Below are 15493 nucleotides of genomic sequence, written 5' to 3'. Positions count from 1 at the left end.
GGCTGCAGGATGTCTGAAGAACTGAATCGGCAGAAAATACATACTTAAGGGCATTCAGGTGCAAGTTAAACTGGATTTTTCTCCTAGCTTCCAATGGGATCAGATGACATCCTTTGAAACTACATTAGGGAAAGAGCGGTTTACTAACCGCTTTGGGGGAGGGCCGCTTAATTTTATGCTGTTCTCACCCTTCCCCTCGACCAAACACTCAAACCGTATTATTACTCTTTCTTTGTCTGGAATAAAACAAAACATAACAAACAGCCTCTGGCAAATAAGCCCTGCCAACAATCAGCCTCACTTTATAGCCCAGAAGCTGGCAAACTTTTGGTGTAAAGGGCCAAAGGGTAAATGTTCTAGGCTTTGCAGGGCCCCTACTCAACTTTTTCGCAACAACTCAATTCTGCCACTGTAGAGCAAAAGTAGTCACAAATTCTGATACACAAGCAAAGGCGAGTGACCCTGTTCCAATACAACTTCACAAAAACTTGCAATGGTCTAACTTTGGCCTAGGGGCCATGGTTTGCCCGTCCCTGTTCTAGATAATAATCACAAATGGTGCCTCTTCCAAAAACTGCAAAGGGCTTCCCATGGTTCTAGCCAGATTAATGCCTACTCACATAATATTTAGTAGTTGATAGCAGATACGTAGCAGTGAAAGCAGCAGCCAGGGTGACGTGAGGATTCAGTGTTTGTGATCTACAGCAGGATCAGAGACTGATAGGAACCTGGAAGTGCCTGTTTCTGTTTCATTAGCAAGCCTGAGCATGTAGCTGTGCCTGGCTTTTTTAACTTCGGAGCGGCAAACGCGAGCCCAGGATGATGCTCATTCCAGTGCTGTGGTGGCTGGTGCGGACGCAGAGAATGGTAGTAAATTATGGGTGATGTGGTCCCTCCACAGCCTTAAAGGGTCCACGCAGCTTCCCAAGGCACTGAACACAAGTCACTACTAAGGAATTCATTGCTCAAAAGTGTTCGGGCTTATCTCGGAGGTAAATTTGCTCAGCATGTGGCTAAAAACCAAAAAACCAAACCAAATATGTAACAGCTGTGAAAGCAGTAACAGCCGAGAAGCACAGAAATCCCTACAGGTGGAGGGAATCTTGCCAGTCATCTTTGGCAGCCCTTTCATATTACCAGTCAGGAAAACAAGGCTCACAGAGAGAAGGGTAACTTGCCCAGATAGTCTGTGGAGAAATCACCAAATCATAGCCATCTTGACCTCCAGTTTGTTGCTATTTTCCTCTAAGGAATCTGAATTTAAAGGGGGTTCCCTGACCATATAAACACTCATGTCATGAGATTATGACAGCTAAGGACCTGGTTCCCCTAAAGACAAGTTTTATGTTGGAATATTCATGGTACCAGAGAACATCTGAAACTTGTCAAGGGGGAACAGAATGCATCTCATCACTGGTTTATTGTAGCTGACAAAAACCGCACAGGATAAAGCATTAAATGACCATCTTCCCATGAATATAAATGCTGGTCTCTCATATTGTAGGATAACATGGCAAGAACAGACTGGGAAGTTCTTAAATTAAAGTTTGCATTGATCTGTTTCCCTCCTAACAAATCAAAGGCAAATGTTATCCTCAGATCTTTGGTGTCCGTGACATAAAGGATCCCTTGGGCAATGAAGGCGTTACCGGCCTTGGTCTTGGGGTATGTGGTATTAATGTGTTGCACCACAGAGAATGTCCTCTCATCCAACTGGGCGACAAGAATGCTTGAGCCATCCACACTTGAAGCATAGATAATCCAAAGACCCTTTTCATCCACAGCTAAATTGAAGTAAGTCTTGGAATTTGCAAAGAGGTATTTTCGATCAAAATACAGGGCATTTTCAAGTTTCAGAGTTTGGGATGTTTCTTTGCCAAACTCAAATCTGAAATGTGAAAAAGGTAGATATGAGTCAGCATTTTTGTGGACAATGGTAGGTTTTTTGTTTTTTGCTTTTTGTTTTTGTTTTGCCTCCTCTATTAAACTGGAGTGGGGCTTGGGATTCTGCATTTCTAAATTCTAGGTCTACTGGTTTACCCACAATGCTCTGCATACCAAGGATGTAAAGGATGCTGACTACATCTAAAGTGTCCACCTTCGTGCCACGTGCCCAGGAAAATTCCTTACCCTCATGACTCCTCAGTTGTTTGCCAACCTCCTGAATGCCCTAAGATTCTTAGATCTGCAAGGGGCCTTAAAAAATGATCTAGTCCACTCTTTTCATTTTACACATGAGAAAGTGACTAGCCCAGGAATATGAGTAAGTAGCCAGAGTTAGAATTTAGGTTTTCTAACTGCAATTTTGGGGGTTCTTCCTCTACCCCATGCTGGAATTTTTACGACAAAAATGTCACAGTGGTCTAAATGGAGAAGAAAGTTGTCAGCTGAGAAGAAACGTAGCCAAGTCAAGGCCATGCAGTTTTTTTGTCAGGAAAGTGACTGGATAAATTCAGCTACAGCATGGAATCCCATGCCCTCAGCTCCTGGAGGCTGTCTGACCAGGCAGACTCCAAATCCAGACCATATCTAAAAGTTGATTATGATTCAAAAGTTACCTAATTCCAGGAATGAAAATTCACGAACGTTAGGCTAAATGAGAAGAAAAACACAAGAGGGTGCCATTGAGCAGGAGAAGAAATAGGGGAAGCATGAATCTGCAGATATGCGGTGGAGCCTAAACTAACAAACTTGGAGTCAATCAAGAGACCCTGAGGTAAGTGTGAGAGACACCAGAGAAAATAAGGCCTTGAGTACAGCCTGCCTGCCCACCTCTGCTTCTTCCTCTGAATGTCTGGAGCTCAGAACTGCCAATCAGTCCATCAGTACCGTTGGTCTGGTACCTAGCAGCTGCATTTCTTGAGGAGGCCTGACCCCTCACAGGAAAAACAGGGTCTTATTCCAGCCTGCCTGCCCCCTGGCCCCACCTGTGGCCTGGCATAGAGCAGGCCGAAGTAGTGTGTCAGACACACGTAGCTTCATTAGAAGACACTCTTGGAGAGGCCAATCCTCTTTCTGGGGCTCACTCATCCTGGAACTCCCTTACCACCCTCATCCCTATGTAAAAAAACAGTGCTGTGGCAGTAGGGAGCTGCAGAATTAAATGAGGAGAAATGTCATGGGAAGGAATGTGTCTGGGGAGTACTGGCTTCTGAACAGGAGGTGGGTTGGTTGTTGTTTGCTGTTAACACAAGACTCTGCCCAATGAGGTAGCCAGGGAGATATGGAAATGATGGGGAGGCCTGGGAGAGGGAGATGAGAGGGGGAGGAGGAGATGCTTCCAGCCACAGCTGACATGTGTCCCACCCCCATCCTCACCCACACTCAATGCCAGCAAGGTTGTTGCGATTGGACCTCACCAAGTGGAGGAGGGCCGTGAGGGCAAGGGAAGAGGGACCCAGCCCTCTCTCAGGTCCTTATCTCTTGTTTTGGATGACTAGGACCATGGCTTTCATAATACTGGAATTATCTCAGATAAGGGTACAGCTGGAGGGCTGCAGACCACAGGAGGTGGTGTCTTGTCTGAGGCCATGGAGTGAGTAGGAGAAGTTGGAACCTGACTTGAGCTCCCTACTCTCTTCATTTCCCAAGATGCCCTGCCTCGGCCCAAAACCTGATTTCTTCTTGAGCCACAAAGACAAAATTTTAGCAATTCTTTTGGGGAGTCAGGAAGACATGGCTGCCACCCCGAGCACAGCTTACCCAGGTGACCACTTTCCTTCCCCTTGGTAAGCAGAGAGGAAGACAGGTGGCCTGGCAAGGGCTCCATCAAGATGACAGATCAATCTGAACGCAAAGTTCCCTGGCTTTGCACTGTCATCCTTAGTCTTCAATGATCTCAGCTGGGACATGAAATTCTTCACACCCAAAGTTTTTCAGAAACTTTGAGTGTGTGTGAACCTTCCTGGCTAGGGAGAGCTAGGTTCTGGCTGCTTCTTTTCTCAAAGGATGACAAAGCTGCAGCCCTAATCACACCAGGTCTACTTCTCTCTGGCTCTGACCTTAGTCTTGGTGTCCCAAGCAGCAATGTTGCAGATCCCAGGTCAGGGCTGGGTCATGGGGCTCACTCACTGTTTCCTGTGGTTCAGTCAGAAAACCCTGACTGACCTCTGTGTGCCAGGCTCTGGGGACAGGAAGATGATGGCACCACAGTCCCAAACCCTAAGTAGCTCTCAGATTACTAAAGCACCACACAGGTGCTGTCTGGGATGCGGAAAGACAGCTGTGACCCAAATGACTCACCTCACTATGGTGTTGGAGCCTCCTTTGTGGTAGTAGAGACAGTTGTTGTGAACGGCATGCCCGCAGCCATGGAAATAATATGGGAGATGCACGAGAGTGTAACTGCCATTCAACAGGGAGGGTTGGTCTTTGAATTCCTTCACCCTGATGCCTGCAGGGGGAAAGCCAGGGAGAGGCAATCACAGCTTGGGAGTGAGTCAGGGGAGAGAGTTAGAAAGAGGGAACTTGAGAGTGAGGTGTCCTGCAAGGGTTCATGTCCAGGTTAGAGTCTCAGACTCCCAAACTCAAAGTCCAGTTTTCTTCTCTGGATTCCTAAACCATGCTTCAAAGGTAGGAGCCACAGAGTTGGCTTTACTCCTCCTAGGAAAACTGTATCACTCCCTCCCAGCATACCCTAGATTGTTTATAAAATCTATCAGACCGATATAGGCCTGTACTGGGAATAGCAAACACTTGGCACTTGGGCAGTCACCTCCTGCCTCCTCCTGCCACTGCTAATTCACAGTGTTCCTCTTTCCTTCTGAGCCAGCGTCCTTCTTGGCTGGCAACCCACGCAGTCACTACCCGCTGATCACTTGGCCCTGATGAAATGAAGCAGAGTGTCTCAGCTATCGCTCTGACCAGTGAATATGGTCAGACCCCTTCTGGAATGAGGCTACTGCTACCCTCACTGGCAATCCCTGACCACGTCCCTCTGGGGCAGTATAACTAGGGTCATGCTTAGATGCAGTGTGTCTGCAAGATGGCACTTCACCTTCTCCCCTGGGCTCTCTGTCCAACAGATATCTGAGAAAGATGGCCAAAAGTACTCTCCTTAAAGAAAGATGGACAGTGCACAAGAATTTGTCTGATATTTCTTCCACATTATGGTTTGGGGCTTTTTAAGACTGGAGTCATAATGATATTTGCTTCCTTCTGGATAAGCTAAGTTGGGAATACCCCGGTCATGTCCTTGTGACCTGAACTGCAAGGCTTGTCACCAGTGTGCTCAACTGAGAAAAGTGTTCTGCCCACTCATTTGTGCTGTCTGAAATAAAGAGCAGTTCTGTGACACCAGTCAGCAGGGATTTCAGACACACAGAGATAGAAGAAGCCTGAAGGCAGGCAACAGATTAAAGGCACAACTACCACAATGATGTGGGTCATTGTCAAGTGAAGGTACCTGAGAAATGTTCAGTCACCCAGATCCGCTCATCACTCTTGTTAGCAGACTCTCTTATCCAAGTCCCAAATGTCTCTTTAACTTTCAGTACTTGTGTTGGATTTCCAATGGAAGCGATCATGGATTCTGTCAAAAGAGGAGAAAAGAAAGTCATTCACCTACCAATTATGACTTTAGGACATCCAATTTCTGAATTTCAAAACAAGATGCTTTGCCTCTGCACCTGCTTGCGGAGAATGGTGTTCCCCACCTTTCTCATCAGCTTTTCCAACCAAGGTATCATCATTTGGTATGGCGCATGTCTCCCCTAAAACAACGACAACGGCAATGATCAGAGCCAATGCAGGCAGCGCAGTGAGACTCATGTAACTTTATTATTGGTGCTCTCCCCCACCTCATTCCAGACTCTAGTCCTATAAGCTTTCTTTATAATAGGTCTACCAAGTTTTTTGGTTGCTTGCTTTTAAGCAACGAGTCATATACTCCCAATTCCCCACCCTTGCCCCTCACCTCCACCACTTGGTGAGTTCCTAATACGCTTTCTAGGAGCACAGTTGCTAAAGTAATACAATCTCAAGAGGCTGTCAGTAAAAGGGAAAAAGTGGCCTGTCCATGCCCTCAGAATTCTGGGGGGGGTGGGGGGGGGGGGGTGGGTGGGTGGGTGGGAAGAGACTTACTGATAATTTCCTGGCCCCTCTGGGCAGGTGGTAGGTATCACTATCATGGATTGCATTTTCCAGGAAGGATTTTCACTTTCAGGGAGGATGATGTGTCCTCATGAGAGGGTGGCCCCCTTTACCCTGTCTTTCTGGATGCCAGAGGGAGGCATCACAGAAGAAGGAGCCCAGAGATGTTTGAACTCCCCCCCACCACTTCCCACCTGTGTCTGCTTGAAGGTCTACGGGATGTAGGTCCTTGACAGGCGCCCAATTTATAGTTGGTTTGAAGCTATACCTAAGCAAGAAGCCATCAGGCCTGGGTTGTAATTGTTACTTTTAACAGATGGGCTTAATTCAGACCTTGGTGAAGAGGTGTCTTGGGGCAGCAGAAGTAGGACAGAGAAGGAGGGGAGGAATATACCAGTGTGAAGACAGGGAGTGGGTCGGCTGGGGAGAAGGACCTGGTCTGGGGCAGGCTGAGGCAAATCAGGCTTTCCAGAGAAGTTCAGGTCCACTTGCCTAGACAAATTCTAAGAGGTTCAAGTCACCTGTAGTTGCTAGATAGAAAGGATTACCTCCATTGTCCCAAGAGCAGCTCATGGAATAATCTGGAGAGATTTTTCTATTAGTAAAATAAAGGGCAGGACCCTCTGCAGTCTAAGCTTCTTTCTAGAAGGATGAGCCTATATTTGCCTCGAGTCCTCCTGTCCCCTGATGAAAGAAGTTTTGGGGAATCTGTTATGATTCCCCGCTCCCCATGCAATTCTGCTGCCTCTGAGTTTCATCTGGACTTTCTACTAAGGAACTTGGGTTTCATACAGGAAAGGGACAGAGAGACCCTCCTGTTCTTCATCTAAAGAAAAGGCTCTCATTAATTCATGTTGTACCAGCCTGCTTCTAAAGCTGTGGGGGCGGGAGGGAGCTTAAAGAAATGGAATTGGAGCAGGAGAGAAGGCCAAGTTCAGATGCAAGATGCCTGGCAACAGAGGACTCATTTCTAGGAGGCCGAGTGGGAGATTATGGCCTCTCCTTTAAAGCAGTTTTCACAACTCTGAGGCCCAGCCCCTGCTCAGTAGGCAGGCCAGGCAGAGGCAGGTGTTGCTCCAGCACCCGTGCCCTGGCTGACATAGTCTTTGGCAAATTGGGACTCTGCAAAAGCTCAAGTCAGATTCCCCCTTCTTCCAGGCGAAGGTTCCTGTTCAGCTCATTCTCCAAGGGCAGCTGAACAAAGGGCTGAAACTAACAGAGGGGGTGGTGCTGAGCCCCGGGCCGAGGGGGGCAGCTCGGCCCTGAGGCTGTGATTTCTAACTAACTGCTGGGCAGAATCATAATCAGGCTGCACTGACTGGGGGGTGGGGTGGGGGTGACATCTTTGAAAGCACTGATTTGCCCACTTTGACAGCTGATGTGTGCCCCCAAAAGCCTTCCTAAAAGACCAGGGCACCAAACAGAACTAAAGACCATGTAGGAAAGCAGCAGGGAAGCCCACAGCAAGTGTGAAAGAAACTCCAGTCGGTATCCTCCTCTCTGTTTGCCACTGACATGATGCCATCAAGTGGTGCCTTCTCGTGGCCTGACCAGGAGTCGGTCCCGGGTCACCACTCTGGGAAGAAGTTCTAGCATCATCTTAGAAGTATTTTCTATTCATATGGCCCTTGATTTCTAATTAGCTTTCAATCCTATGTCCACCTCTGTCACAGATTGGCCGACTGACAAGTCCTCTTGGCCTGCCAGAGATCAGGCGTCCCTTGCCCTGGGTTGGCTTAGTCTCAGTGTGTGGATTTCCATCTCTGAAAGGAAGATGCTCTAAGAGAAGGACTTTAGAGGCAGGCAGACATGGGTTTGAATCCAAGCTCTGTCACTTACTAATTGAGTGACATTGGGTAAGCTACAATAGCTCCTTAGCATTTCAGTTTTGTATCTATAATTTGGTGGCAATACCGATTCCTGTATCATTTCGTGAACCAAGTACTTAGCACTGTGCCCTGCACGTAGTTAGCACACAAAGCTTTGCGGTGGTGAGGGCAGAACTGTAGTACTGTGGGGAGTTAACCAATCTGAACCTCCCCCTCAACTCCCCAGCATCAGTCAAGCCCTTCACGTTCCCAGAGTAAATAGCTTAGCCTTTGAGACCCTTTCAGGGGAAAAGGATGGCGAATTTGGCAAAGAAGAGGAATAGACTGGTGACAGATGAGGGGAGAGTGACGAGGGAAGGGTGTGGGACCCAATTCTAAACCTGCTACCAGTTCTCCCTTGGGGCAGACTGCCCAAGCCATTTGCATGTTGCAAGGGGGAATCTCTAGCTTTCGGCAGAATCTCCCTCTGTTTAAAAAATCTGGTTGCAAAGCCTGGGGAAAGCCCGAGAGTTTGGGATCATTAGCTGAAGGGGCGGGTTCTCTGGGGCAGGGGCAGGGGCTGGTAACCTGGGCACTGGCCATTGAACATGTTTGGCTGCCGTAGGCCTTTAGATCTTCTGCTTCCAGGGGGTCCTGGGGGACCTGGAGGGCCTGGGGGCCCAGGTGGGCCAGGCGGGCCAGGTGGGCCTTGGTCACCTTTGGCACCTGGAGAGAGAGAAAGGGGTGCAGGGAGAGAGATTGATTCAAGAGCCATAAACAGAGATGGGTTTCTCCCAGGGGAAAAGAGAATGAACAGCCCTGGGGAGGACTGATGAGCCCCCATTCCCAGGCATAACTGTATTCTAGCCCTGGCCATCCAAAGTCGAGAAAGTACCCATGGCAGATGTTGAGTTCCAACTATGTGCCAGGAACTGCACTAAGAAGTTTACACAACTCCCCCTCCATTGTTCTTCCCAACCATTCTGTGAGACAGTATTAGTAGCCCCTCAGTGACCTCAATCTCAGGGAAGTTCAGTGCTTTGCCCACGGTCACAACTGGGAACAGGCCTACAACTTAACCTCAGGTATGTCTCACACCAAAGCTCAAGCTCATGTCACTGGCCACATTGAAGGATCTCAACCCTGACTGCTTATAAGAGTCACCTAGAGTCAGTCTAATACAATTCTACTGCTTGGACCCCATCCAGAACAGTTAGATCAAAATGGTGAGGAGATTGGTCATCTGTATTTTTTAAAACCTCCTAATATGCTGCCAGGTATGAGAAGCACTGCTCTGTGTGGTAGGAGAAATCAGGAGATCTTGTCCAGCCTGTGACCTTGGGCAGGCAGCTTAACCCTCTGAGCCTGTTTCTTTACTTCCAGACTGAGTCTCATCCTCCCTGTCCTGCCCTGTGATAACCCACTGAGGTCACTGGTTGAGTGGGCAAGCCAGGGCCACAGAGGCTAGAGGCAGGTCCAAGCCCACTCAGAAAGGGGCAGAGATCTGTAGGCAGAGCAGACATGATCTGCCCTCATAGGCCTTGTCTGCTCTCTGACCAGGGAATACTCAGCTCTGCCTGATCTCTGGAATTGGGGTACACTCAGTGATGTTGCTTTTCTGAATGGTTTGTCATCACCCCTCACTTGTTCAGTAGTATAGGGGAGTGTGGTGTTCTGGATGTGAAGATTCCCATATAAGTGAAGTATAACACGATCTCGTATTTTCAAAGTTTATTCACAAATCTATGATCCTGTCAAAATACTTCTTAAATTATATATATTTTGCATAACGACTTCCCTGTGTATGAAACAAAGCATGCTAAACATAACTTGAGCTTTCCTGGATGCTTTGGTCCTAGCACAGTGCCTGGCAAAGAGTAAGTGCTCAACAAATTTTGAGTGGCTAGATGGGTGACTGATTCAGGGTCATTATTCTTGAACATCTATCATCCTAGCTTCTTGAGGACAGATGTCCTGTCTTACTCATTTTCATATTCATATTCTCAGCTACTACCAAAGTCTCTAATTCATAAATGGTGTTCTTGGATATTCAAAAAGGTTTATTGACTACATTAATAGGATAGTTATGTCTCTGAAGTACTGTGCTTTTAAAATTCTTCTGCCCCTTCCTCGTCCATGCCCATCAGCTGTCACCACCACCACAATCTTTCCACCATGTGATTGTCCTTCTGGTTTGTTGTGCCTCTACCTCCCCACCCCATCCCAGATGCCATCCATCTGCTTTGAACCTGGGCTGGAAGCCAGAAAAAGAAGATCGGCAACCATGTCTGCCCAATTCTACATCCAAAAGCTGAGGATTAAGGTCTGAAGATGATCCTACCTCGATTGTGAAGAAAATGCCTGAGCTTTCTGTCAGTTTGTCCTCTGAGGTATCTTAAATTGCTTGCTTACTTGTCTTATTCTATATTGTGCTAGGCTTGATAAATATTTGGAAAAAGGAAGCTCCTGTCATCCTAATTCAATCTAATCATGATGTTTAGACCTGAATTATCTAAACTGTTTATGCTGAGATCTCAGATTTGGTCTCACCAACCTTGGGGTAACATGCACAGTTTTTTCCTTCTTGGAAGCACAGCACTCTAAAACATGCTGCAAAGCAGATGGGCACACAAAGTAGAAAAGGAGAGAAAACCTGTGCTGCCTCTGTACTAAAAACCAGGCTGGTTTGTGGGCCTGATCACCCTGGGAGACAGCCCAAGTGCCAGCCACTTACCTGTGGGGAGCACATCATTGGACACATCCCCTTTGTCTCCTTTGTCCCCCTTTGGCCCTGGTGGGCCCTCATTTCCAGTCAAACCCAGCTCACCAGGGTCTCCCTTTTCCCCTGGAGTTCCTGTGGCTCCAGGTGGCCCTGAGGGGGGAAAAATAATGTATTAGCCTATAGCGCAAGAAACTCTGGTACACGACTTTGTGATATTGTACTTTGTATGTTTAAGATGAAGTGGCTTCAGTAGCCAAAATGCAGAAGACTCTGTAATCATTTTAGGACAGCAGCATGATTATAAATTCATTGACAAATAGTATTTCCAGGTGGCTCTTCTGAATATTTTAGGGACATTTGCCTGAGCCAACAGGTTGAAGAGAGAGGGGTGGACCAGAAAGGGACAATCACAGCAAGGGCAGAAGGAAGGTAAGGCCTGATCAGAAGTTTGCCACGCAGGAAGAGCGGAGCACTCAGATGGGACTATTCGGTGCTAGAAGGGTACGTGCATTACTTGGTTTATTCCTCACCACATACTGGAGTGGTGAGCTAGTAACATATCCTTACTGTCATTTCATAGAAGCTGGAACTCAGGCTTACAGTGGTTATCACTGATGCCACTAAGTGAGCAGGCAGAGATCTTCTGATTCCATCTCTGGTTCCTTTTCTGTGACACTTCAATGCAAAATGCTTTTAATCAAAATAGCAAAACAGGTAGAGTTGCTCTAGCACAAGCATGAAGAGGGATGATGATAGTGTGAACACGATGCTGTGTGTGAAATGTCTGCCTCTGTTCCTGGGGAGTCCTGACTATGGGAATTGCAGACCTGTCACTCACAGCTCAAAATAGGTAAGAATCTATGCAATGGCCCATCTCAGCACGGACTATGGAGAGTACAGCATTCTGATCCCTGAGAGAAAGGAAGCAAACTTGGTGCATAATATGATTACTATGCACTGCTGGCAGGTAGTTTCCAGATAGCAGCACCATTATTTGCATTGATCCTCCCTCCAGATTTTAAAATCTGGACCCACTTCCTACCAGCCCCATAGGATCCCAACAGAACTGTATCAAGAGGATCAGAGGATTAGGGATTGGAAGGCACCTCAGAGGTGACTCGGAGTAACCTCCCATCCTACCCTAAAAGCCCCTCTGCACTATCTGATAGGCCCTTCTCAAAAGTCCTGTCAGCAATGGGGAAGTTATTACATCACATCATATCACAGATCGTACTGGAATACTCTGCATTGCCATCAAAGGCAGTATCCCCCCAAAACCTACAGCTGCAGTTCTTGGCACCTTTTCTTTATGCTGGGAAGTGATAAATGTTCAATGTGGTTTTTGCTCTTCCAGCTACGGACCGCCCCAAGGAAGACAGCAGTGTGGTCAAGAACCTTAAAGTACTGATCACTGTTAGACAACACAGTGAGCAGAGAAACGTCTGCTGGATTTCAACCAACCATAAAAACCACACCTGCACGAAAGCCATGAAATTCAGCTGTGGCAGAGGGAGTAGGAGGCGCCGGCTTGCTTGCCTCTGCCAGTGGTGATGTCGGGTGGGTATCATGCACTGGGACTCCCAATTCCCAGTGAAGAGCTGGGAACACAGTGGAAGAGGATGTGAACAAGAGTAGGGGCAGCCCTTCAGTTGTGGGCACTTGCTCTGCTATGGATTCTGTCACACAGATGGCAAACCAAGCCCACTGGGGGGTGGGGGGGAGGGCATGGCTCATCATGCATCTCTCACAACAGCTCTGAAAACCCATGGTTCTGGGTCATCCCTGCCCACAGTCATTAGGACATCTTGCTGGAAAGTGGTTCACTCACTTAAGAAGAGCCCTTAATCAGTGACCTCTGCACACGAAGACGTCCTTTTGTCAGTATTTTAAATAGGGAATTTGGCACATTATCTGAAGGACACAAAAGACTAGAACGTTGCCATAGAGTCTGGCCAGCACATTGCACCAAGCGTAACTGATAACCTTCTAAAGGTTTCACATGACCCCGATTCAGCAATGCTCAGGGAAATGGTATTTTCTAGTTATTTCAGGGTTTTCTTTTTCAGGCATTTATTCAAAGAGCCTTACTGCATCAGCATCCAGTTTCCCCTTCTTTGCCTTTATTCCTTCCTTGTATGTCTTTTCTTTTCCTTCTCTAAAAGGCCACATATGAATCAGGAAAACGTTCATACTGGGGGCGCCTGGGTGGCTCAGTCGGTTGAGTGTCTGACTTCGGCTCAGGTCATGATCTCATGGTCTGTGGGTTCGAGCCCCGCGTCGGGCTCTGTGCTGAGGCTCAGAGCCTGTGCTCAGAGCCTGGAGCCTGCTTCGGATTCTGTGTCTCCCTCTCTCTCTGACCCTCCCCCGTTCATGCTCTGTCTCTCTCTCTCTCAAAAATAAACATTAAAAAAATTAAAAAAAAAAAAAAAGAAAACATTCATACTGTAAGGCAGCTGTTGTAATGCTGCCCCCACAGGGGTGAGTACACAAAACCAAAGATCTTAAGGACCTCTGCTTAAGAATATATTTTGATTTGGGGTGACTGGGTAGCTCAGTCGGTTGAGCGTCTGACTTTGGCTCAGGTCATGATCTCACGGTTGGTGAGTTCGGGCCCCACATCAGGCTCTGTGCTGACAGCTTGGAGCCCGGAGCCTGTTCAGATTCTGTGTCTTTCTCTCTCTCTGCCCCTCCCCCCCACACACCCTGTCTCTCTCTGCCTCTCAAAAATAAAGAAAACTTATTTTAAAAAATTTAAAAAAGAATGTATTTTGATTCTTAGCTGGGTGTGCATGATCATTTTTAAGTTTTCCTTCTGAAAGGGTGGGGGATGCTTTGTCTCTACACAGCGTTTCTCTTACAACCAATGCCTCCGACAAAGTTTCCTCTCGTCCCACCTTGGCCGTGCCCTGGCCATGCCACGTCAGGAGTACAGCACCACCTAACCGCATTCACCATCAGAGGCGCCATGAGCGTCACTTTCCAGCCTGGCCAGCCTCAGCAGTGCACAGCAATGCTGTTCCACTGTGTAGCCTGGCCCCTGACATGGTGTGTCCCGTGATTTCTGGCGGGCTTGAGTCAGCACATTCTGCAGAGAAGAGAGGCCAGCTTCTTGCCTGACTCACATGCTGCAAGTGTCTCTCTGCTATTTTCCTTCTCCAGTGGTGCCCACGCAAAACAAACTGTCTCACCAGCTTTAGAGTTTGGGGTTGTGTGATGTCCCTGGGGTCAACGCCAGCATCTTCACGGCAGGGGGTGAGGGAGGACGGCTTATTTCTGGCAGAACCATCTGTCACTGACTGAGGCAGGGAGGCACAAGGGGGCCAGAGGGTGTCACAGGAAACCCAGTCCCAAGATGAAGAGGAGAGCATTTATTTCTGTTTTATGAGGATTCCATTTTTCAAGACGACAATGCAGTATTAACTCTTAATGAGAAAGTGAGAGACAGATGGAAAAAAAGAAAATGCTTGGTTTTGAGGCAAGAGAATGTCAGACTTCATCAAAGATGTTAGTTGCAAAATTGACAACATTTAAGACCCTTTAGGTCTCTCTCTCCAAACCTCAGTCAGTGCTTTCACATGAATACTGGCATTTAAACTTAGATTTCCTTTTGGATTAAAATCAAGTTTTGGAAACAACAGCTAATACTAATATAGCACTTAGTATGTGTCAGGCCCTGTTCTAAGCACTACATATATATATCTCATTTAATCTTATAAATGACATTATGAGGTTGATACTGCTATTGTCCCCATTTTACAGATGAGGACACTGGCACAGAGTGATTAAGCAACTTGCCCAAGGACACACAGCTAGTAAGTAGAAGAGCCAGGGCCCAAACCTGGCCCATGCCATCAGCTCCATGCTATTCCATCGTTGTTCAGCCAAGGGCGGAATCTGAGGGTTATCTCTGCTACTTCAGTCTCCTGGAAACAGTGGTTCTAGATCCCTTTCCTCTGGTTTCATCAGGTTTTTCATCTTCTCAAGAGCCTACGAGGCCCCCCGCTGCCTCCTGCAGACATGATCCTGCCTGGGTCCCCACTAGCATCCAGGGGCAGTCTCACTAATAGTCTCTCTGGGCTCATTCTTCCTGTTCTCCCCATGCAACGCCCTCCCCAGCTCCGCTCTAATTACTTCTGAGATATTGATCACAGTTCTCTCTCTTGTTCCTTACACTTAGCCCTACTACACAACCCATCTTCTACACAGGGCCCTATTTGTCCATTGTTTGCGCAGGAAAGTTCAGCTTTCTCTTCTGGCAGTATTACCTGCTGTGCAGTAGAAAGCAGTCTTCAAATCCGAACAACCAGCTTTTGAGTATCTGCCGTGTGTAAGATACATCCTCTCTTTCAACTGGATGGGAAGCTATTATGGAGGAAGCTATGCTCTATTCTTCTCATTCATGCACACACGTATGCATGCACGCCTGTATACTTCATTCATCAATTCTTTATTGAGCCTCACCTGGGCCTGGCAGAGAGCTGTGCCAAATAATAGAATACATAAGACATGGTCTCTCCTTCAGAGACAAGCACGGAAGAAGACTGTTTAAAAACTGGAAACCATGTAGGACTTGTGGGAACCCACCCTCCTCAGTGTACAGGTGAGACCAAGGCAAGGCCCTATGGTACAGTGACCTGTCCAAGGCCTCAGAGCCAGTCGAGGACAGAGGCAGATGCTCCTGGGACTCATTCCACTGCACTCCTCTGCCTGAAAGCAGGGCAGGAAATAAGAGGCACAAAGCCAACTCTGTCTCCCTGCCAGGTTATTATGCACTGAACTGCATGTTCTTGCACGTGTCCTGCAGACTTCTTTGAAGGACTGGCCACCTCCTGGCCCTCACAGTAAGACTCGGCATTAGGCTCAGGCCCAAGGG

General features: G+C 47.5%; 1 protein-coding gene across 1 annotated transcript in view; it reads right to left on the bottom strand.

The window, feature by feature from the left end:
- Positions 1–1401: 1401 nt before the first annotated feature.
- GLDN (gliomedin) overlaps positions 1402–15493 on the bottom strand; it is a 59425-nt gene continuing 45333 nt past the window's right edge. Inside the window, exons 5-10 of the mRNA XM_086710684.1 lie at positions 10633–10770; positions 8487–8624; positions 5628–5711; positions 5405–5530; positions 4243–4393; positions 1402–1888 (exon numbers count right to left, since the gene is read on the bottom strand). Coding sequence (XP_086566810.1) covers positions 1411–1888; positions 4243–4393; positions 5405–5530; positions 5628–5711; positions 8487–8624; positions 10633–10770 — 1115 coding nt within the window. The 3' untranslated portion in view covers positions 1402–1410. The remainder of the gene's footprint in view (positions 1889–4242; positions 4394–5404; positions 5531–5627; positions 5712–8486; positions 8625–10632; positions 10771–15493) is intronic.

Source organism: Puma concolor, chromosome B3 (assembly GCF_028749965.1).
Source record: "Puma concolor isolate L17-30 chromosome B3, mPumCon1.1.hap2, whole genome shotgun sequence".
In the NCBI taxonomy this organism is placed as follows: Eukaryota; Metazoa; Chordata; class Mammalia; order Carnivora; family Felidae; genus Puma; species Puma concolor.
Note: the sequence above shows the minus strand (reverse complement) of the source record. Positions and strands in the feature narration are given on the sequence as shown.